The sequence below is a fragment of the Periophthalmus magnuspinnatus genome, chromosome 10, assembly GCF_009829125.3.
Source record: "Periophthalmus magnuspinnatus isolate fPerMag1 chromosome 10, fPerMag1.2.pri, whole genome shotgun sequence".
NCBI lineage: Eukaryota > Metazoa > Chordata > Actinopteri > Gobiiformes > Gobiidae > Periophthalmus > Periophthalmus magnuspinnatus.
Genome location: NC_047135.1, coordinates 10,501,806 through 10,526,902, shown reverse-complemented (window position 1 = coordinate 10,526,902; position 25,097 = coordinate 10,501,806). Strand labels below are relative to the sequence as shown.

The 25,097-nt window shown below is 39.4% G+C and overlaps 2 protein-coding genes across 4 annotated transcripts in view; one reads left to right on the top strand and one right to left on the bottom strand.

Annotated features, from left to right (window-relative positions):
• ppp3cb (protein phosphatase 3, catalytic subunit, beta isozyme) overlaps positions 1-22,530 on the bottom strand; it is a 63,491-nt gene extending 40,961 nt beyond the window's left edge. For 2 of the 3 annotated variants that reach the window (XM_055225094.1, XM_055225096.1), the window contains exon 1: positions 22,062-22,530. In XM_055225094.1, coding sequence (XP_055081069.1) covers positions 22,062-22,104 — 43 coding nt within the window. In that variant the 5' untranslated portion in view covers positions 22,105-22,530. Of the gene's footprint in view, positions 1-21,251; positions 21,521-22,061 lie in introns of those variants that run through there. The other variant, XM_055225095.1, reaches the window with a different exon arrangement.
• psd2 (pleckstrin and Sec7 domain containing 2) overlaps positions 1-25,097 on the top strand; it is a 288,837-nt gene that overhangs the window by 97,304 nt on the left and 166,436 nt on the right. The window lies entirely within an intron of this gene.

Genomic DNA, 25,097 nt, shown 5'->3' with positions numbered 1-25,097 from the left:
AAGATATTGAGATGGTTAGCCATCACTCTGTCATAACATAATGTTGCAAAACAGGTCAAACTGAAAGGATGTCTTGCCCTTATAAAATCCTGTACTTCCGCAGCCCAAACTCATCAGCTACTCTAACATTGGAGGTGTACCAGGTAAGACACTGTACATTTACTAATTTTATTTATTTTTGTATTAGTTTTATTCAGCCATGCAATTTCAGTAATGTTTTTTTGACAGAAATACAGTTAAGATAACACATGGGCAAACAGGAGTAGGAGGATCATGCCCCTTTTAACAAATAGAAAAATTACCAATTATTGGTCATGGTTAGCCATCACTCTGTCATAACATAAGGGCATTCAGTCAAAAACAGTTACTCTTACACATAGATATCATTTTATAGAACACATACCAATAGGGCTGTGCCAAAAATCAATTGATAGATCACGATCTCAACTGGTCGTTCTTGATTAGACAAGAGCAATTTAATGGACAGGTCTATAGCCAATCCTCTGACAGTAAAAGCATGTAGTGCTGAAGACGAGTTACTGCTCCATTGTTCAGGTGAAAGCTCTGAGTTAGGGCCATGGCACATCTCTTTATGTTTCCTCACGTGTCTTTTTTACTTACGTTTTTACTTAAATGTCGAAAAATTATTTTATCTTTTTCAGAATCATGAATAAAAAATGTATCACCACTGGCCAGGCGCTATACAAAGGGGACTATCTCCTCAGTTCCAATGGGAACTACAAGGCTGTGCTTCAGGTGAGAGGGCTCCAATCCATATTCCATCTAAGCACAACTGAGCACAGACTTTGGCCTGATTATACATGATCTACATTCATTGTGGTACATGAATGGTATAACTTGTCTGAAATCCATACATATGTGTGCATTAAGATATGGTTAATTCAGCATGTCAAAAAAAAAATTAAGTACATAATAAGTGTTTAGAACAGGGGTGTCCAAACTTTTCTCATTAAGGGCCACATATAAAAACACAGACAAAGCTGAGGGCCGATTGAGGGCCATAGACTGGGTGCCAATACAGTGAATACTTCAAATCTGCATTATTACAAGTTAGACTGAACCACGAGACCTTTATTGATGCCTTAAATATTTGATATGGGCTTGTTAAAGTAGATTTTCAGAAATGTACAGTAAAAAGCATTGTTTAAAATAATATTGGCCAATTCACCTGGAAGCTTGAAGGCCAAGAAAAATTGGTGTGAGGGCCGTATTTGTCCCCAGACCCACAGTTTGGGCATGCCTGGTTTAGAACAATACAATAAAAAGGAGGCCAAGCACTACAATTGCAAAATGATCTTTGTTGGCTTCTTTAAAATGATATTCCAATGAAGCACAGTGGCTTTTCAGTTAATAAAACCAATACCACATCCCTGGGTGATCAAGAATCTAGAACAAATTATTTAAAATGAACAAAATAGAATGCCATTGTCATAGTTTTGTGGACTGGGTCTAAGTCTAGTGTGTTTTTTTAAATACAATTATTTTTTTACATTTTTTCAGGAGGATGGCAACTTTGTTCTGTACAATGGGCACCGATTTGGGCAACTAAGACTGATGGAAAAGACTCAGACCACGTCATTCTGCAGAGCGACAGGAACCTGGTGATATACACCAAGGATAAGGTTCCTTTGTGGGCCAGCAAGACTGACATTCAACATTCAGACTTCCAGGACCTGTGTTTGGTTGTCACTGATCAGGGGACGCTGGAGATATCAAACCGTGGAAAACCTGTCTGGAATAGCAAAAATGGTCGCCTGTGCTAAGAATTTCAGATACCAACAATGTGAACCCACAAATTACAAATACAATTTGCTAATGGTGAAGTGCATCTATGAACATACTATCTGTACAGTGTTGCTTCTAAATATACACTGAAATAAACACACTGAGTTGTCAATTTTACTTTTATGACTTGCCTTATGAAAGTTCCTTTCCCACGAGACATTTTCACTATAAATATACAAGGCTACAACTGCAGTATAGGAATGAAATGTCATAAATTCAATACATGCAAGAATATCTGGGAATTTTTATAATAAATATTCAGAAAGAAAAAAGACACATTTCCCACTTTTATCTAACTATCCAACTACACTCTAGAATTACCGATAGTCATTTTACCAGCATCCATCCTAGTTACACTACAAGACTATTAAAACTGTTAGGTGCGACACAGTAGGATCATGTACACCAATGGGCATTTATTCTATTTCTCATGTATGAATCTTTATAATGACATAATCATTCCCCTACAGTTTGTTGAAGTAAAAGTTTTTTTTCTTTTCTTTTTTTTAGCTGTAGCCGCACTTTCTGGAGCCAACTTCCACTTAGCATTAGCTCCTATTAGCTCTCGGTCCATTATTCTTCCACTGTGTCTATGACTGCTACAGACTGATCGATCACAGTCTCCCAGCACGCCCACTCGCTCTCCTCTCTCTCTCTTCTCTCTGTCTCTCCATCTCTCTCTCCAATCTTTCTCCTCGCTCCCTCTCAATCGCTCCCTCTCTCTTTCCTCTCCTCTATCTATCTTATTCTGAGTCTTTGTCTATCCCTTTCTCTCTCCCTCTCTTTTACCCACTCCCTTTTCTATCTTCCTTTCCCCACACCCTCCCTCTGTCCTCTCTCATTTCTCACACTCTCCTTTCGCCTATACTTTCTCTCTCCTATTCTCTCCTTTTCCTATCTCTCATTTTCCCTCTCTGTTCTTATTGCAGTCTTTCTCTCTCTCTCACTCCCTTCCTCTCTCCTCACATCTGCATCTTTCTCTTTAAAGTCCCACGTTTTACCAATTGCTCCCTCTCCCCTTCTCTCCTTTTCCTCTTCTCTCTCCCACCTCTATCATCCTCTCTTCTCTCTCTTTCCTGTCTACCCCTCTCTACCTTCTCTCCTCTCTCTCCACCTTTCTATTTCTCCTCTCTCTCCTTACTTTCTCTCCTTTCCCACTTCTCTTTCACCCTTCTCACTCTCCTCTCTCTCTACGTCTCTTCTCCTCTCTCTCCCCTCACACTCTTTTTTCTCTTTCTGTCTCTCTCTATCTCCTCTCCTCCCTCCCCTCTTGCTTTCTCTCTATCTTCCTCTCTCCTCACACATCCATACCCTGTTCTTTCACTGTGCTTCTGCCTTGTATAGATGCAGTTATAATAGTTGGCTGCAGAGCTGTGGTTGTTTCTAATGTTCTTGTTACATAATGAACGCCTGGAGCTGTGCTGCTGTGGAGGAAGAGAGAGAGAGAGAGAAAGAGCACGTGAGGAGCACACACACACACACACACACACAACTGTACACAGAGGAGGTCCGCAGATTGATTAAAGGCCCTGTACTCAATTTTTCCCATGTATTTGCATACATATATTGTGTATAAGCACCTCTTGAGGTCAAAATAAGTCTGCTGCATGCTGTTTGCATCAAATTATAAAGCGGTTTATTGCCTGATTATCAGGAGGGGCGTGTTAGCATGCTAGTTGTTGCTAGCACAACTGTAAAACCGTGCTCTGGTCTCTGAGAGTTGTGAAACCTGCTTATAAAGTCATCATGGTGAATAATGACATTTGATAAAAGATTGAATTACGTTTGTGTAGATCTACATGGTTAGCAAGTATTATCCATATTATACATGCTATTGCAGATAACAGAATTGCCTAAATAACAGTAGTCTTTGCATTTTACTAAATTAGAACTTAATTAAAAAATCTATCTAACTTTGACTTTTTAAATAGTAAATGAATGGTTCAGTTTTCTTCTCCAGTGGGCACTCAAAACAGTCATTTACACACATCCATGCAATGCTCAAAGACACTGGGGGTGAGGTGTCTTGCCCAAGGACACAACAACAGTATACACCTGTGAGAACTTTTGTAATATACTAAATTAGGTCTAAACCTGTACTTAATGATGGATAAACCAGGCCCAGAACTAAATCTGATTTAATACAGGTCAGAACCAGGTCCAAACTAAACGATTTAAACTTTATCCATGAAAGGCAAACAACTTCTGAGGTGGTACTTGATGACAAAATTTGTTTTAGTGCTAAAATATTACCAGCCTCAGCTACCAATTTTTATGACTATATTACCCTTAAACCCCCTCCCCACTGTAAACTCCATGCAGAGAGGAGCATGCGCCCATCCTGCCCAGCGTTACAATAGCATTAGCACGCATGAGAGGTGCTGCGTGCTCACAAAGCGTATTGTTCGGGAGGACATGGGCAGGAGCTGCTCAGCCCCACCAGGACTAACACACATAATGGCCCAGATCCTGGTCTAAAACTGGGCTTGGTCTCTCCAGCTTCTCTGTCTCTGCACACTTCCGTGGTCCCATGTCTGCCACTATATATTCCCTCTATACTATTTCAGATCTGCACTCCAATGTTAAGTGATGCAGAATGTTTTAATATGACATTTTGATTATGTAAAAGACTGTATAGGGCCACTGAATGACAGACAAGTTTATTGTGTAACATTTAGTGTTGTCACGGTACTAACATTTCAAAGGCGATTTTGATACTCAGGAACAGACTCGATACTCAAAACTCCGATACCACGATGATAATAAAAAACACTTTTTATTTAGACAATAGGATGTCATTTTCAGCATTAAATTGTAGTATTTTCTTTTATATCACCTTGTGGTCTTATAGCTGTGTAATCCCTCAGTCGTCCACGTAGGTTCCATAGTGGTCCTTTGGCGTATACTAGTCTAAGTGGTCTTGTTCTGATACAGCTCAAGATCATTTTTTGCAATTCAGGAAAATTCTTTGCTATTTCTGTCCTGTGAATATTACTTTTTTAGTATCAAGTTCTAGTTCCAATACTAGTTTGAGTATTGATTAGTATCAGATTTTTGGTACTTTCGACAACCCTAGTACTCATACAACTATTAGGTACCAGAATGTTGGTTAGGCCAATCAGCTGAATCAGTTTCCTGGTTGTGGTTGTCTCTGACAGGGGTGGAGGAAGTACTCCATTTTGTTACTTAAGTAAAAATTCACATACCGGAGCAAGAAATACTCAAGTAAAAGTATCACATAAAAAAACTACTTAAGTAAAAGTATTAAAATACCCACTTAAAAAGAATAAAAAGTAAAAGTATTTTGCCCAGATTTTGCAAATCTAGTGATTTTGATATATATCTGTGCTGAATTTTGTTCAAAAGAAACAATTCAATTGATAGTTTTTTCCTGGCTGTTTTTATCTGTATATTTTTCAGCCGATTCAAAAATGTAGTGAAGTAAAAGTAAAAAAGTATCCACTTTAAAATGTAAGTACAGATACATAAAATGTATACTTAAGTACAGTACTTTACTATTATTACTTTGTTATGTTCCACAGCTGCTTTCAGAACAAAATTTTTGAGTTTATATTTAAAGGCGCACTATGTAACTTTTCTGGTGTGGAGTCTGCCACATGCTTACACAGTATGGAATTATATGTTGCATTTATTCAATTTTAGACATTTTCTATTTTTCAAAAATACCTTAAAAATATGCATTCATGCTGTGAGCCTGGTCCTCTCATTTTGGCTTGTACGTTGGCCTGGTGCGTCCAATGTCTTGCTTCCATGGAGACAGATAAGTGATAAATGCATTAATGTGGAACATTCCAGGCATAGCAATGACATTTTCACAAAAACAATCGCATCTATTTTCTAAGTTATTTGAGTTTTACAGAAAAGAAAATTATTATTATTATTTTCAGTCACTGCTTTATCAGCTGAACTCCTATAGTGAAGTATCAGCTATCCATGGGTTTCAGAATGATTAAAAATTAAGGCCGTTGCCATAGAGATTAACAGTTTAGAACAAAATTTATATGTCTTTTGAATGAGAAAAAGGAGCAAAATTAGGTACAGGACTTCATAACTGACCTAAATTTTGTTAGCGTGTTTGGTGATTGCTAATTGTTGATCACAGCTTTGACATGGAACATAATGTAACAGGGCTAAAGCTATTGAGTTCACTTTAACTACTCATTTGAGCTCTAACAAACCAGTCAATATAGTGATGTGCATATACTGAATGCGAGAGTTCACAGGAGAGCCACAGCAGGGTGTGAACATTTGTGGTAGGTTGTAGGGATGTCAAAAGTATCAAAAATCAGATACTAATCAGTACTAAAACTAGATACTCACTTGAACAGGTATCGATACTAAAAAAGTCACATTCACAGAAAAGAACCTTTCCTGAAAAGCTTTAGAATGACCACCAGACTAGTATATGCCCATGGAGCACTGTGGAACCTCCCTGGACGACTGAGGGATTACACAGATATAAGCCCACATGATAATATAAAAGAAAGTACCGTATTTTCCGCACTATAAGGCGCATCGGAATATAAGGCGCACCTTCTATGAATGGCCTTTTTTTATTTTTTTATTTCATATATAGGGCGCACCGCAGTATAAGGCGCACGGAATATAAACTACTGTAGTAGCTGGGGTTGTGTTATGCATCCACCAGATGGAGCTGCGCTAAATGGAATGTCAACAAAACAGTCAGATAAGTCAGTCAAACTTTATTAATAGAATAAAAAAAAACGTTCTGAAAACTTTGTTCACTCACAAAACAAGTATAGTGACTCTCGAAATAGTGCAACGCAATAACAATAACTCAACGTTGTTCAAACGTTAATGTCCATATTCACAATATCTCCCAGCCTTGTTTAGTTGTAAACACGTGAAAGAAACACGTAAAGCTCACTTTTTTAGTTCATTCCTCATTCACGAATCAGTCGAGTTCTTCCTCTTCAGTGTCTGAGTTGAACAGTTGGCCGAGCTCATTCAAAGTGCTCGATTCCGTCTCGTCTAAATCGCCATTATCCGTGTCACTGCTGTTTAACAGTTCAGTGACAATTCCTGCCTTCGTGAAACTCGGACCACAGTTGAGACTGATATATCAGCCCAGGCATCCGCCATCCATTGGCAGATTGTGGCGTATGTCGCCCGGCGCTGTCTCTCCGTCTCCCCGTTATATAGCGTCGGATCCTATCGTCGCCGTTAGACTCGCGGTTGCGGACTTTCCAGCAGCGTAACTCCGCGCCCAGTTGTGCTCTCACGTAAATTCAAACGGCGTCTCAAAGCGGAGACACGGGGCTATCTAAATATTTTACCATCATTACGGTAATCTGCCTCTGTTGTCCCTCGAAGGTGACGAATGAGAGCGCGGGGCTGTGGGGATTTTCCCAGTCATTTATTCGATGTGTAAAAGAAAAAATATGGATGAATGTGTAAAATAGAAGTAGTTAATTCTGATACTTCGTTTAACATGATTTTTATGGCTAAAAAAGAATGAAAGTGTAGGTCTAGGTGAGCTGTACTGGCCCATAGTGTGCTCAGTCCTTAAAGGGTTATTACCACTATTACTTCGGAGACGCCTCCTGACTACGGGTGTCATACTTGACCAATATTGATCCATATATAAGGCGCATCGGATTATAAGGCGCACTGTGGGTTTTTGAGAAAATTAAAGGCTTTTAGGTGCGCCTTATAGTGCAGAAAATACGGTACTAAGATTTTGTGTTGAAAATCAAATTCTATTGTCTATTGAGTGTTTTTAATTATCATTGTGGTATCGCAATCATTATTGAGTATGGAGTCAACACCAAAATATAGTGTGGTGGGATAATTAATAGATAGATGGATAGATTGATAGACAGACCAACAGATAGATGGGTAAAAGCATGATAACACAATTAGCACTGTTGTCATAGCAATTAACAATACCAAAGTAACTATTTTATCATTTGAATTGTGAAAAGTCTACAAAATGGCACCTATAAATGCAGCTGAAGTCCATGAAGACAATTACAAGCTACGTGCAACATAGATGTTCAATTCAATTCATTTATTTTTGTAACGCCCAAAATCACAACAACAGTTGTCTCGAAGGGCGTTCATGTTTTGGTTGATGGGGGAAACCGGAGTACCCGGAGGAAACCCATCCAGACACGGGGAGAAACATGCAAAACTCCACACAGAAAGGCCTGGGCGACCCGGGGATCGAATCAAACCCTCTTGCTGTGAGGCATGAGTGTTGCCACTCAGCCACCGTGCTGCCTGTTCACAGATGTTGGTCAGTAAATGTATTAAAACATTGCAGTCTTTATTTCTTGTAGATAGAGCAAATCTTTTTTTTTATTTTTTATAGTGCTTTCCTATTCAGAATGAACACTCAAAGCTCTTTACATCAAGGAACCAATCACTCTTTCACTCACAGTCATACACCAGTGTACGTGACATTGGGGGAAAGGGGGTTAAGCGACTTGCCCAAGGACACAGCAACAGTATTCTCTAATCTGATCTCTCAGCCAAAAGAAGAAGGATTCAAACCACCAACCAGTCAACAACCATGAGAGGGAAAGAAAGGTACTCATGAGTTTATGCTCCCTGTTATATATAGAACATTTTAAGGATTTTTTCTCATTCCACAGATATATTTGGTTTTAAATTGTTAATCACTGTTGTCCTAATTTTTCATCATCTGAAACCATTCAAAAACCCACGGATATAAAGATAGCGGTAGAGAGGTGGAGAGATTTGAGAGAAAAAGAAGAAGAGAGACTGAAAGGAGAGAGAAATTCAACAGATATATTTGGTTTTAAATTGTTAATCACCATAGAAACTGCCCTAAATTTTCAACATTCTGAAACCAATGAATAGAAATAGAGAGGTGAAAAAATTGAAGAGAGAATGAAGAAGAGAGGGTGAGTGACATAGAACATGAGAGGAAAGAGAAGAGAAGGTGTAAAGTAGGGCAGGTATCACAGAATCTTGTGAGGACAGTAGTGGCAGATGGGGAATAGAACAGAGAGTGTACTGCCAGAGAACCCTTGGACTTCACACCTAAAATTGACCATTACATATATTACATATTCCTGTATTCTTCATCTTGATTGACTTATTGCTGCGTTTCAGATGACATCACAACATTCTATAGACCAATAGTATTTAATACAGATGTGGGCAAGTCAAATTTATATTGTGATAATGCAATTTTTTGTTGTAATACAGTGAGTTCTTGGGGCTACTGAACAATAGAACATTCCATTTCACTACACTGATAGATGGGTCAAATGCAGAGGAAAAGTAACACAACATCACAACATTTTTCAATCCCTATAGTTTAGTTCATGTGGTTGGGCCCAGTAAGTACAGGAATATTAAACATAAACCAGCAAATCTGCAATCTGACAGTTAAACAGCAAATTTTACCTGTCCTCCAACTCAACTTTAAATTATACGGCTCGCAGAATCTTGTGTTGTCAACTGAACGCAACCTATTGATCTGTTTTGTGTGGCCATAACTTTTTCTAAAATACAAGAATGAGAATCTACTTTTTCCTTTTAGCGCAGAAGCAGATATTGGAGATGCTGTCAATTATTTACCGAAGACTTCAACTTTTCCCAAACTTTCCCTGAATTTACAGTTACAAAGCAGAGAGGACGAGAAGGCGCTGACAGCTGAGAGAGGGAGGGAGATTATCTCCCCACAGCTGAAGTTTCAGTGCACAATAATAATCTATTCACTGCATTGCATTATAAAGAAGACACTCTATACTTCATACAACTTCAGGACAATGTTATGGGTATATATGGTTTTAACATGTGCAGTGGTAATATGGGGGTATATGGGCATAAAATGAATGAGTAGCTGAAAAGGCATTTTGGTAAATCAGATACTTATCAATACTAAAGCTAGTATCAAAACTAGATACACATTTCAACAAGTATCGATGCTACAAGGTCACATTCACAGGATAGAACTGAACCTTTCCTGAATGGCTTTAGAATGATCTTGAGACCACACAGGCTAGTATACGCCCATGGACCACTATGGAATCTATCTGGACAACTGAGGGATCACACAGATATAAGGCTAAATGTTAATATAAAAGAAAGTACTACAATATAATACTGAAAATTCTATTGCCTCATTATTTCCTAGTAGTTTCTTCACTATTACCATGTGGTCTAGAACTAGGAAATAGAACTAGTCTAGAACTAGAAATAGGGATCACACAGATATAAGGCTAAATGTTAATATAAAAGAAAGTACTACAATATAATACTGAAAATTCTATTGCCTCATTATTTCCTAGTAGTTTCTTCACTATTACCATGTGGTCTAGAACTAGTTCCGGTATAGATTATTCAGAAAAAGATAAATTTTTATCTCATTTTCAATAGCTTTCACACAGTTTTGGCATAACAGTCAAACCAAGCCAAAATTTTAAAAAGAAAAATCAGAACTAGTCAGCAGAGTATGGTAGCCTCAGAGGGACCCAAAGTTTGCTGAGATGTTGAATCAGGGGATTGTGGGTATTTTTTAAAAACTGCCATGCTGTTGTATTTTAATACTGTTGGGGCGATGCCAAGACTTCAGACTTTGACTTTCTGACAGTGTAGTGAAAGATGATGTTGCAGAGCTGTAAAAATAGGGTATAAAATGAGACTAATCAAGCAGTGACCTTTTCAATGATTTGGCTCAAACACGCACACAGTTAGATCACAAAGATGCAAGTGTCATTTAGTGTAGGGATTATTATGACAGTCTGGAGTCAGCCTTATAGGCAGTGTGGTTGATCTGTACTGAGATGATCACACTATAGTTATCTTTGTCCAACAGTATGGCATTAAACTTATCTATTTCCATGGAGGCAAGCCAGCCGTGCCACCAGGCCAAGTTACAGGTCAGATCTGTGGAGAGGTAAGCTCACTCATTTTTCAATATTTTTGAGCACTAGCACCTGTAATTGAACACATGCAACATAGATTAGTTTAATGCTATACTGTGACACCTTTCAGGCAAAGCAATAATATCTCCTTGGAAACAAGCTCATGTTGGACCCCCTACCAGAAAGGTTGCACAGTGCATCCCTAATTTCCTGGTTTACTTTACTGGGTTACTGATTTAAATTATATTCAATGTTGCACTGCTTAACTTATACACCATCTGTTTGTCTCCATAACTATATTAACTATATACTATATTATAAATATATTAATATATATAAGTCAGATCTGTGGAGAGGTGAACCCACTCACAGTAAAACTGCAAGTTTTTCTTGAGCAATAAATACACACAGAATTAAATAAATACAAAACATGTTTAATGCCAGACAGTAGAATATTCAAGGACACAGTACGCCTTTTCCCATCAAGCATCATTATCTAGTTTTCTTCAATTTCCTAAACCTTTGTCTAAGATTGGGTTATATGATATTTTCAAGGAGGGGTGTAGCCATAAATATAAACAATTACTAGTTATTTACTGAGAATTAAATCCAAGAAATTTAAACCAATTCCAGATGACTGTTTTTCAACACTGAAGCTTTGCCAAAAAACATCCCTCCTTCCCGCACACACAAAGCACAGATAGTGACAAATTGATGACACAAGCTTTCCACCAAATCTGCTAAAACTGTTTGGGCTGGCCCTAATAGCCCAAGTGGAGCAGAGAGTAATGTCATTGTGCATGTCCTGGTTAATGGGCGAAGTTAATTGCAGGGTATTTCATCAGTTTGAATAACACATGGAGGCCACAGCTCAGAGGAGGTGAAAAGAACAGGCACATTTGACAGTGACAGCCTCAGTTCAGGGACCCATCTGTCCTGCTTCAGACATGCTAACATGTTTAAAGGCTTTCAGAATGTCAAATGAACTGGACACACTTCACTCTGAAATATGATGTGGTTTTGTGTGGAATAGATGAAGCAGACCGAGTGATTAAAGATGAGGGGATTGTGTTAAAGTTTGTGTCATTTGATAAAGAATATGGGCAATTCAGACAGTAGCTTGGAAGGTATTGGCAAGATCATATGAATCAGAAAATAGATAGAGGAGGAAGAAGTGAAGGCTCTTAGCTCTATTCAAGGTGCACTATGCAACATTTCTGACAGAGGACCACCTGCTTGTCTCCATGGAGATGTTACTGTTTTGACAGGACTTTTGTGCAATTTATCTCGCTCCATGGACATAAACAAGTAAAGCCACCAGGTTGTTACATGTCAGGTCTGTGGCCAAAGCAGTCCCACTCACAGAAGAAAAAGTATATATCGTCAAAGTATTTAAAAACAATGTGATTGAACAGATATGCAAGATAGACAAGTTTAATGCAATACTGTGGTACATCATTTGTTTGCTATGATTTAGTATACAAAATCAGACCAGGCGATTTAAGACTTTAAGTGTGAAAACGTGTTACACTTTGGCGCCCTTCTCCCATACGTAGAAGGTTGTGGGTTTGGTTCCTGGTCTTTCTGTGTGCACTTCACACAATGAGCCCTGTGTCTGAATAGCCAGTCTTCAGGTGTGTGAGCCTTCTTCAGTTACTACTATGTCTACTCTAAACCAGGAGTTCAGCCCAACATTCATGATGTTCTAGTTTCTGTAAAAATGTGTCATGTGTCATGTCATCACTCGTAGATTCCTTCAGTGTCTTTATGAATTAATAAAAGAACTAGAGCAAGAAGGTGACTTTTCACACGTCTCCATCTTTGACCCAAGTCAGACACAACAGGTTATCCATGTCCTGTCGATCGGTTAGTCGACTAAACAAGGAGCTTGGCAAAAGCTCTCAAAACTATTACGTATCTCTATGTGTCTGACCCAAAGTGCACTCAACACAAGACTGCACCTGCGTGGGAGTAAAAGCAAAAACTAATATTTATGCAGAAAAAGAACTAGAAAATAATAAGATTTGCAGTGATTTTATAAAATGTAGAGTCAGTTCACTGTGCGCATTTTAAATGATCATTAATAGCAGGTTTTTAAAAGACACTATGCCACTTTTTCCTGGTGGAGGGTCTAATGTTGTTTGTCCCAGTACAGATGTTGTTACTTGTCTGAAATGTTCTACAGTTTGGCATTGAGATAGGAAGATGATGCTACAAGGCAAAGTTAGATCTGCAAGAGGCAACCCCACTCATTGCCCCTGTGCAGATATATTGTATAAGCATCTCTTGAGGTCAAAATAAGTCTGCTGTGTACTGTCTGCATTCAAATATAAAGCAGTTTATATAATAATCAGGAAGTGTGCGTTAGAATACTGTTTGTTGTTAGCATTATCGAGACAGCAAAACTCTGATCTGAAAGTTTTTGAAAAATGCTTATAAACTCATCACAGTGAATAATAAAATCAGGTACAGCACCTTTAAAGCAATAAAAACAATGGTAATTAAATAAATGCTAGGTAGTACTGTGCAACATTCCAGGCAATAACAATAGCAATAACATCCCCATGAAGACAAACAGGTGATGGGCCCTCAACCAAAAAAGTGACATAGTGTTCCTTTGTTCCTTTAATACACAACTCCATGATGACATGATTTAAAGTTGTCTGCAAAGGACAAGTCTCAAATAACTACTATTTGTGACCAACCAAATTTTGACTCAGTTACATCATATCGTTTATATCATTCAGTCTCATAGTGAAGGGGGGCATCACAAACAACCAGTAAAGTTGTGTTTGAACTCTCTCCATTAATGCACAAGAAGCACCATCTGTGTACAAACAGAAAGGACTGGCCTATCCCCGGCAGCATGGCCTGGTTAGACAATCCCACTACACCCCTCCTCGCTCCCTCTCTCTCCCCCCGCTTCAAACCTCTTCCTCTCTCTCCCTCTTTTTCTCTCTCTTTCGCTCTCACTCTCCCAATCAATCTACTCCTCTTTTGGTCTTCCTTCTCTTTCCATCGCTCCCTTTCTATTTCTCCTCCCTCTCTCTCCCCCCTTCAAACCTCTTCCTCTCTTTCCCTCTTTCTTTCTCTCTTTTGCTCTCCCGAGCTACTCCTCTTTTGGTCGTCCTTCTCTTTCCATCACTTCCTTTCTATCTCTCCCCACTCTCTCTCTCCCCTGCGTCAAATCTTTTCCTCTCTCTCCCTCTTTCTTTCTCTCTTTTGCTCTCACTCTCCCAATCTACTCCTCTTTTAGTCTTCATCTCTTTCCCATTGCTCCCTTTCTATGTCTGCCCCTCTCTCTCCCCCGCTTCAATCCTTTTCCTCTCTCTCCCTCTTTCTTTCTCTCTTTTGCTCTCACTCTCCCAATCTACTCCTCTTTTGGTCTTCCTACTCTTTCCCATCACTCCCTGTCTCTCTCCTCCCTCTCTCTCCCCCGCTTCTCCCCCCTTCAAACCTCTTCCTCTCTCTCGCTTTCTTTCTCTCCATCGCTCTCACTCTCTCTCACTTTCTTTCTCTCCATCGCTCTCACTCTCTCTCGCTTTCTTTCTCTCCATCGCTCTCACTCTCCCAGTCCACTCCTCTTTTCGTCTTCCTTCCCTTTTCCCATTGCCCCCGCTTCAAACCTCTTCCTCTCTCCTTTTTTTTCTCTCCATCGCTCTCACTCTCCCAATCTACTCCTTTTTTGCTCTTCCTTCTCTTTCCCATCACTATCCCTCCTCTCTCTCCCCTACTTCAAACCTCTCTCTCCTTCTTTCTCTCCTTGTCTTCTGTCACTCCTCTCTCTAATCCTTTCTCTCTCTTCTCTCTTCCTCCTCCCCCCTCTCCCTTACTTCATCCCTCACTGTTTCTCTCCCTCTCTTCTGTCACTTCTTTCTCTCACTTTTTGTCTCTCTCCGCTCTTTCCTGTGACTACCCCACATCCCTCTCTCTCATGTGTCTCTCTCTTCTCACTCTCCTGCTCATTCTCTCCCTCACTCTCTTTTCCTATATCTCTCTTCCTCTACCTCTCTACCTCTCCATTTAATGTGTCTCTCCCTCTCTCTCCTGTGCTCCCATCGCTTTGTGGTTCTCCCTCCCTCCTTCCCTTCCTATCTGTTTCTCTTTTCTAAAAATACCCAGGTGTCCTGCCATACTCCCCCCGGGGTATGGAGAAAGACCCGTCAAGGTGGAGCCCTAAATCCTCCGAGCTTCAAATCAAAAAACAAAAACAAAACTCATGAGAATACGGTGGCGAGTGCATGGCATTCCACTGACCCAGGGGAGGGGTGAGCAGGGGAGGAGAGAGAGGGAAGAGAGGGAGATATATCAAAAAAGAGAGATGGGGAGGGAGGAGAGGGAGGGGATGCTCACAGCCTCGAGTGTAGCCAGAGGTGACAACAGTGGCATGGATTCATGCAAAGAATAGTGCAATAGATCTGAGGCTCTAAGTGGTAACATGCAACAATATGGTACAACATATAAGACAAGGAACTCTAGGGGTATAGATGAAATTAACAAAATTGCAAACAAAACGATATAATGTCAATGCAACAAAAACGGGCTTTAAAGTAATTAGTTATTATCATTAGTTATTAAGTATCATATGTGAACAGACTGTCAAATTACCCAAATATTTATATATACTCCCACCTCTTCAATGAACAGTACAGTATATTTCTTAAACAATATTAATTATTTTTCTGCTTACTCGGAGTGAGTAGTGGAATGTAACTAAGTAAAAGTAGTAAAGTGCTGTGCTTAAGTAAATACTTTTAGGTATCTACACTGTATCTTACTTAAGTAATACTTTTTTACTTTTACTTCACTACATTTGAGAGCAGATATCTGTACTTTCTACCCCACTACATCTTTGATCAGGACTGAAAAGTTATTCCTATTATTGTCTGAGACCTGCTGAAAAGGCTGAAAAAAAATGCCAGGAAAAAAACGATTGATGCAATTTAATTTGAACAAAATTCAGTACTAATCAAAATCTGCATTTGAAACTTTATTAGAGCTCTAACTCTTTGCAAAGGACTTTTATTATTACTCTTTAAGTATATTTTTAAACATGTAGATAGATAGATAGATAGATAGATAGATAGATAGATAGATAGATAGATAGATAGATAGATAGATAGATAGATAGATAGATAGATAGATAGATAGATAGATAGATAGTGTACTTTAATAAAGCAGATTTTTCTTTTTGTATTTGAGTATTTTGCTCGAGTATCTGTACTTTTACTTAAGTAACAAAATGATGTACTTCTTCCACTACTGTTCGGGGTAGATCAGTCAGTGACTAATCGCAGCCCTTCACCAGACAAGGAAGAAACGTTACCATGGTGAGCAGAATAAACAAACTTTTTGCAGCAGATTAGTCGTGCAGACCAACTATTTTCCTCATACTTTGTGTTGACTAAACTAGAATTAAACCAGAGCTAAAATTGACACATTGACAACTAGCACATGACGGTCATTAGTATTTTATATATTGTGTGTTCAGCCTGTCTGTAGCATAGCGCTGTGTATTCTTGTGTGTTTTATATGTGATGAACGGCTTGCACACGTTGGTACATTGGTTGGTGAGGTCAGGCAGTAGAGGTGGCACAGCTGCATTCAACACAAATATAGAGTAAGTAGAACTAACAAAGGGCTGCTTAAACAGTGCATGAGAAATCAAAGCAGAGGTGGGTTTATTCCACTGTCCAATGATAACACGACGATTGGCTAAAAAGAGAACGCACACTTCAACTTATAAATATGTCATGGATTCACAAGACCTATCAAGGGCTGTATTTGATTAAAGACATTCTTGTTTGAGTCCATTGAATAATTTACAAAAAAGAGGGAACATGGCACTGGAAAAAGATCACAAAATGATTATTACTACTATACAGCATTTGTCCAGTCGTTCTCAGAACTCCAGATAACTCACTCCAAGCATTCTCTTTTCTGTTGTCCTGCATATACATCCTTATAATCTTGAATAATAAAAAATTGGTTAACTACATCAACTGAATACCGAGTACAGCTCCAGACTTTTCAGTATATTCTAAATTCAAAATGCAGACATACTGTTTTTACAACAAATAATGAAAGAGACAACTGATGCTCAAAATGTTAAAACGTGTCGTAGATTGGTTCACATATGGAACAAAATCTTTTCAATGCTAATCAATGCTGTTGTCTTGAGATACTAATTTGAATAAGTATCAATACTGACAAACTGAAACAGACAAAACTGGACTTTCACTGAATGGTGTTAGAATGGTCTTGAACAGAATGTGTAAAACAAAAGAAAATTTAGTTCAGACAAAATGGAACTTTTGTCCAGTGACAGAAGTGAATTTTCTTCGATGGAACCCATCTATGACTGAGGGATTACAGATAAATTATTATTATTATTATTATTATTATTATTATTATTATTATTATTATTATTATTATTATTATTATTATTATTATTATTATTATTATTATTTTGAGCTGAAAATTTGCTTCTATTATACAATCGAAAAAACAGTGTTTTTATCATCATTTGGGTATCAATCCGTTTCCTTATAACAAATACTAGTATAACAACATGTATCAAGAACACTGTTCCCTCTAAACTGCGCGCGTGCACAATTGCGCACTGTTGACACGGTCTCAGCGCACAGAAAATCTGTGCTGCGCACAAAAAAATCGAACCGGAACCGGAACACACAGCAATTCATTCTGCGCTATTTTTCAATGTGAGTCAGTGAGTGTGACCGGGGACGAGCTGCTCCAGACAATTATGTGATTCACATACGTATTTCCGCAGCTTATCAACGTCATTGACAGGCGTCCTCGTGTCCCGCTCCCAGAGTTTTAGCCGATGTGGCCGACGTGGAGTGAAAACTCGCTAATGATGCTAAGTGTTTAACCCCTTAACGTTCCGACGGCCCTCGGGCGCACTGTTACGCACTGTTTTGCAGCAGTTTTGCGTTTTAAACATGACGAAACGGACAAAACAAAGGACGTACGAGGACACTGTGGATGTTTGTACAAGTTAAACTAGAGGCATCTTGGATCCGGAGCGGTTTGTGGAACCGAGTGAAGATCTCATGATGGACTCAGGAACAGAGGACCTTATGATTTGATGGACTGGATGCTGTTCCTGATCGGTAAGCGTGGTTTATTCTGCTATTGACTTAATTGTGGGTCAAATGTGTATTATGTGTAATTATTAGCATTAGCTAATGCCAATCTGTGCCCCCCACCACCAATCATCACGCACACACCACTTGGAAGTGTCTTGCCTAAGGACACAAGGACAGAAATTGGTCCGAGCGGGACTCCAACCTCTAACCACTGAGCAGAATGAGTGTCACACTGTACAATCATGTACAGTGTGTTCTTAGTTTCCAGTGTGTGTTTGTTTACATTTTGAAGTATGTGTGTGTTTGTTCACTGTTTACAGTGTGTGTATTTATTTTGACCCATACCACTCGTTTTGACTATATTTTATATACAAATACACATTATATATTGTGTTTTAATATGATATGTAAATGTACAGTAATAGAGCAGCTGGGTGTGCAGTTACAGATTCCTCTCAGTGTGTATTGGTCATTGACTGTCACTAGTTTATGAGTTGTAAAAATCAAATGATCGTGTCATATACTGAAAAAGAGTTAACGGACTGTCTCCCAGACACAGTAGGACAATCTCACTCAGTGCACAGTATATTAATTAGTGTATTAATCAATATGTTGGCTATTGGTGTGGACAACATCCTACTGTGATTTGCACTAACTTTGCTGACCTACGTGTTTTAAGGTTTAACCCGCTGAGCCAAATTGTATCACTTAGAGTAGTTTGTCATTTGGCATAACTAAAAAAAGAAATTCAATTACTAAAAAGACCCAGAATCAGGGAGCATACTGTGCATATTGTATTATATTTCTCAACTCAGTATTGATACCTGAAAGCTTGATAAGCTATATTGATTTTGTTTTTTAAGACAACAGAATATAATTTCTAAAATACAAGCAGGTTATTTAAAAATGATCAGTGGTCTTATTCCTGATAAAGACCATTCAGAAAATGTTCATGAAAGGTTTAATTTTGTCCTGTTCTTTCAGTTTTGATACTTCATCTAGTTTTGATACTATATTGAATAGTCCAAGTATCCACAAGCTCTCCCAAGCTCCTCCTTCCCCATAGTTTCTAGGTATATCTTATTTATTGATAATCCTATTGTAAATTGAGGTTCAAAGCAATATTCTGATAGGATGTTTATGAATCTAATTCACTCAAGTAGTTTCTGCTGAGGTTGATTGCAATCTGCAAGTAAAATAGTGAATCATAATATGATGATATGACTGAAAAAGGCAATTGTCACAGGGATGAGATCAGGGCTGTAACTACTAGACTAGTCAACAGTGCATTTTTTGATTAGTCGACTAGTCAACCAATTATTTCTATTGTATAGTGAAGCTTTTTACATTATAAACCAAAATTATTGTTGAAATATTGTGACTGATGCTTCTAGATAGAGAATATTTATAAATAAAGTGCATGAAAAGGTTTTTGTATTAGAGTCTATATAGTCCAGATAACATGATGATCAAAATTGCAACAGATCATTTTTTTTTCAGTCACCAATAGTCGATTAATTGTTGCAGCCTTTGAAAAAATCACGATTCGATTTTTATCCCCATATCGCCCAGTCCTACCCCACTGGTTTAATTGGAGGGACTTTGTAGTGTGGGTGGAGGCCTAATCAGTGGTCCATGTAACTGCTGCTGCCTCTGTGTGCAAGAAGTCTGACCCAAAGCACCAAACAAAGTGAGCTCTTCAAACCACAACCTCTTGCACCCCCCACCCCGCTCTCTCTCTCTTTCTCTCCCTCCTCCCTTCCTCTTTTCCTCCCGCTCTCCTCTCTCTATCTTTCCTCCTGCATCCCCCTCTCTTCCTCCCTCTCTCCCTCCCCTCACTCCCTTCCCTCTCTCTCTCTCTCTCTCTCCCCTGCCTCCCCTCTCTGCCTATAGCCGCCCACGCCAGAAACACTCACTCTTAATATGCTCCCTCTGTCCTTCCCCTACTCCTTTGCATGCTTCCTTACCTTTAAACCTGCACTTTTCAACGCATTATTAATACATACATTTAAATTCATGGTTCTTTTTTAGCAACTATTTGCTTACAATAGTCTAGGACGCAAATCTTAAGACCTTATTGATCCACAAGAGAAATTATTTGATCACAGAGGCTCACAAATTGCAATAAAGAATAGTTTTAATTGACAAAGTCCAAATTAATGGTAAGACTTTATGTAACTAAAATGCAAGGTGAAATCGATTTTACAAATAAATTAAGTAACAATTTAAAGTGTGCTATTCAAATACATTAGGATTTGATCATTCATGGGGCTATTCAATTGGTTTTGCCAGTCCAGATATCTTTCCATACAGCCTACTATCATGGTATCACTTTTTAGGAGTCAATAGTAAGATTAGGCTATTGATTTTGCAAACAAGGCCTTATGTTGCCTGTAACTGATTAGATTGAAGCTGTCATTGCCTGCTGCTCACTTCAGTGACAGTTGCGATGTCCTTTATTAGTCTTACCCACTCTTCTTGACTTTACTACTAATAATCTAATGATAACTATGAGAAGGGCCACACTTAACAGCAACAACTTAACACTTAGCGCATTATTGCTACAACATTAAAGGGGGATTGTTTCAGGTTTTCCTATATGCTTTTGGTCTTAGTATTGAAGACGTCCTTGAAATCTGCTTCTTTGGATTTTCAACCATTGACTTTTATATTTTAATTTTATTTTGTATTTATTTATTTATTTTTTGCATTCCAAATGATCAAAATCACTAAATTTCTCGTTTAAAGGTGCTCTTGTTTGTTCCCAATTTATGTCCTATCTATCCATCTTCATGGCTTTTTCGGTAATCTCAGCTCCTCATCACGTCTTGTTTTCTCGTTATCTCGTTATTCCTTTGCCTTAACCTACGTATGTATTTTAGCAAACCCCAGAAACGCACTGGCACCAGTTCATGTGAAACGCGCGCGCATGTATCACACTGAACTCCATTTTGTCTCGCTCACGAGGGGGAAGCCAGGGAGACCTTTTCGTGCGTGGACGCGCCGGAAAGACCACTCGCTCTCACTCTCTGACATTCGTGCCTTAAATTATGAGCAAAACATAGACCACGCCGACCTGGACACACGGCGTCACGTTAGCCGCTCGTGTGCAAATGCCACGCCATGAATTAATCGCAAAATATCAGCGAGGGAATACACAGTGCGCACTCGGCCTCAAAGTTACCCCTGGGTAGCGTTTTTACACCAATCAATACACAGAAACGTGCCTTAAAAATAGATCTTCAATGTAGGCCACCGTTACTGGAAGTATACGAGCACAATATGACGTAAATCCAGGGATACAGTGCAAGAAACAAGGCGTAAAGCCCTTAAGTCTACCCCGTCAGCATCCTCTCCAACCTCGCTCCTATTCACCATCGCCGCTGCGTGCACCATCCACAAACGCGTTACAAATGAACACATTCCACCATTACGCACGAGAATTATTTACCTTTATGTCTGCCTTTCGCTGTCATCGTCACTGTGCTGGGTGTTTCATTGGATCAAGATGCTAAAGTGTCCCTCTCTCCCTCTCTCCCTGCTGCTCGTTGCTATCACTCTCCCCCGTAGGTATTAGGCGATTCTCGAAGCCACCGCTAGGAGACCAGCGCGTAAATGGGGGTTCATGCACCAGAGGGAAAAAAACGCCTCGACTCAACATATAAGCGCATAGAGGAGGTAGCGACGTCCTCCCCGTGGTATAACATGGGGAAATGCTTCATGCAGAGAATACAAGAGCGAGGGAAGACCCTGATTATGGCGTATCAGGCTACCACTTTCATCATCCTCCTCCTCCTCCTCCTCGTCCTCACTGCGCTCCCCATAACATGCACATGCATGGCTTCGCCATTTGAGCTTATTTTTAATTGTTGAAAGAATCAGATCTTCTTCATTCTTTAAAAATAAATGTTAAGCTTATGGAAGCAATTTAGATAAACAATTATTGTATCAAGCTGATCTTATCCCATCGCAAGAAATTGAGGAATTGAGCTCTGCCTCGTTTGAATCCATAAAATCAACAACCAGATGTTGTGAATAAATCTATTCCCAGAGGTGGCGATTGCTATAGATTGCTACATCTCGTGTATGGGTCGTTTAGAAATCCATATACAGTGAAGGGGAACATGTCCATACATAATTGTACGTGCTGCAGAGGTAGGGAAAGAGCAACAGAAAAGACGTGCATTGGTGCAAAACAGGGATGCAAACAAAAAGAAAATGAGACATGTGCTGGTTTTGGTTGCTTTTTTGGCATGCGTACTTTTGATCACCCGGTCTGCTGGACTTGCGTTGCAGTCGGACATCCTGACCACAGAGGGGGGAACCAGGGGGGGCTCTCCTCGCCTCTCCTCCTATCCTTCTTCCCTGCGTATCTGTCTTCTCTTGGCTTGCTCGCTGCCCAGGCTCAGGACGCTTCTGTTAGGTGGGATGCAGTGGGGTCCTCTCGAAAGCTGCAGGCGACTGGCAGATGGAGCGGCAGAGGCGGTGTGTGTTGACGGCGGAGGCAGTGGTGGGGCCGCAGTGGAAGTGGCATCACTTGGTACAGGCTCCGCGCTGCACTCTCGGACCAGAGAAACCTGCCTGCGCGCTGCGGACTTTGAGAGAGGAGAGGTAGATACCAGGCGGCTGTTGTGGCATGCTTGGCTCCAGATATGCGTTAAAGGGAGGAGGAGGGGTGTGTGGAGTGGGTGGTGGACTGTGCGGAGGTTACAGGGCGATGGGGAAGACGCCTTGAAGCAGAACGTTGATGTCTTGGTCCGCGCGACTGTCAACACCCCTGCAAATTCACGTGTACGGGCAAATGCTTGCGCGCACAAGAGTCATACTGCCATCCTGTGGAGGCATTGATTACAGGGCTTTCCCCTTTAACAACGCCAGCGCGTGCGTGGGCGTGCGTTTCGTGTTACTGTACCGTAAGCAATTTGACAGGTGGTCACGTGGCTCTATCGGCACTTGAGATGCAGGGAAACACCGAAAGATAAAGACGCATAATTCAAGACGCATTGTTCGCTCAAACGCTTGGTTTTCGGGTCTATAGTGTTTGGATGTTACAGACTGTCTATGCATCCCAGACCTTTTAACGCAAAGAATATAAGAGATGGTACTGCCATAAAGACCAATCCAGAATGACCAAGCAAAACCGCTCAACAACGTCACACAAACCAATAGGCCTTTAGCTCTGAGCGCCCCAAAGGGAATAAGGAAGGCTACAATATGCGCTGTGTGCCTTCTCATGTTTATTTTTTAAAATAACAATTATAGGCATAAAACTATTATTATTGAGATGAAGTTTGAGATATCATTGTACAGGTTAAATGCGATTACTCCATCCATTCAATCAAGCCAAACTGAAGCTATACATTTACAAACATGCTACCTTTAGCTCTGAGAGCTCCAAAAGGAATAAGGATGGCTATAATACGTGTACCTTCTCATGTTGATTTTTAATACAATTATAGACATAAAACAGTTATTATTAAGATGAAGTTTGAGATACCATTGTATAGGTAAATGTAATCGCTGCATCCATCCAATCAAGCCAAACTGACGCTATAAATGTATACGCCAAATGTCCACACGATGGCAGCGTGTTGACAGAACTGCAGAAAGATCAAAATCGTTCTTTATTTTGCCATTCCACCCCGCTCACTCACATCAACTCAATTGTTGCAGTATAAAAAAAGTCACTAAATAAGCCCAACTTAAAGCATGATCAAAACATACGACAAACCATATTCTGATTTCTGTGTGTATGTTACTGGAAGCTGGAACAGACAAAACAAAAATGTAAAAGCAGGTCTACTGTCAAAAAATAAAACTACTTTAAGTCCTGAGTCTAACTAGAAATAAACTATTGGTCTAAATAGGGTTACAGTACACTATTGCTGCACAAGAGAAAAATGTGCATAAGACTGACTTTAAATTAAGCAAATAATGAAGAGGTGTCTGTACCACCACCAATAAAAGCAGCTCACGTACCACCCATGCATGTAGCACAGTTTGAGAAACACTGCTAAAGATGGATCACTCAAAGGGACCATCTCTAATTTGTTCTACTAATTTTTTCTTTGGGGGATAGTTCTTATATATTATGTCTGTATGGACCAACAAGAAAGACATGTGAGTTTGGATGGTGAAATGCAGCAGGGAAACAAATGCAGAGTGTAGTGTAGTAATGTGGGATCAGGGTTTGTTCGAATCCCTTTAACTTTCATGTTATGTCATGTTATATTCTTATGCAACCTTTAGTGTATGGAGTTAATGTATTTTATGCTTAACACGAGTTCAATTTGAAAATGATGTATTAAGTCAAAGAAAACCAGCCTGTATAAATAAAGGACTAATAATTAAAATGTTTAAATTATTTTATAAATCAAGCTGTTCAAATTACTATTTGTGTAAATGGTTATGGTCTATTGGAATAGTAATAACAAACCTTGGCACTGATGAAAATGATCAAGTAGTCAGTAGTTGAATAAAAACAAGATTATTAAGCTATAAGCAAAGCAATACCATCTTCATGGACACAAGCAGCCAGGAGGCGAATATCCCCCCAAAAATTACAGTGTTCCTTTAAGACTCTGAAAAGTAATTTTCCATTCACTTACCCGGAGTGTAATACAGTTTCTGACAGCGATTGACTCTCTATCGCCACCGTTTGTCCACACTTAGAGCTGCATGGACCACACTGGACCAGCTGCAGCACTACGTCATCAGCGTGCTTTGCCAGTTGTGTGAGCTGCACATGCGCAGACACAGCTTTAGCGCCAAGCAGTGCCAATAAAAGCGCATCCTGTATCTGTTTTATGCTTCAAAATTAAACCGTCTAGTGCTAGTTTCTTAAACAGCTAATATCTCAGATTTGGTATATACATTTGGTATATATTTGGTATATACAGTGCTATAGATTGCATTTATTTAGTGCTGGACATCTGGTGTCACTTATAGAACATCAGTGACCTACAATCACAATCCCAGCTGGGGACTATAGCAAAAAATGTGCATGATTTTACAGTAACTGTTTTATACGGCCAAGCAAATTCGCTGGTATAGCAATGTTTTTATGAAAAAAAATAATTTAAGGTTCAATCTAATAATTAATTGCCAGTTAAAGTGGCATAAGAGTTCTATATATTCCCAACTGAAAATGTATAAATAAATGTATTGGCCTATATAAAAATTAACATCTTCAGCCCAAGTGTGCAATTTCTTTATGTTTTTCCTTCAGTTTTGAAGTGTGTGTTGTTTACCTGGTGTAGAGACCATGAGAGCAGAGGACAGTCATGCAATGTGGATG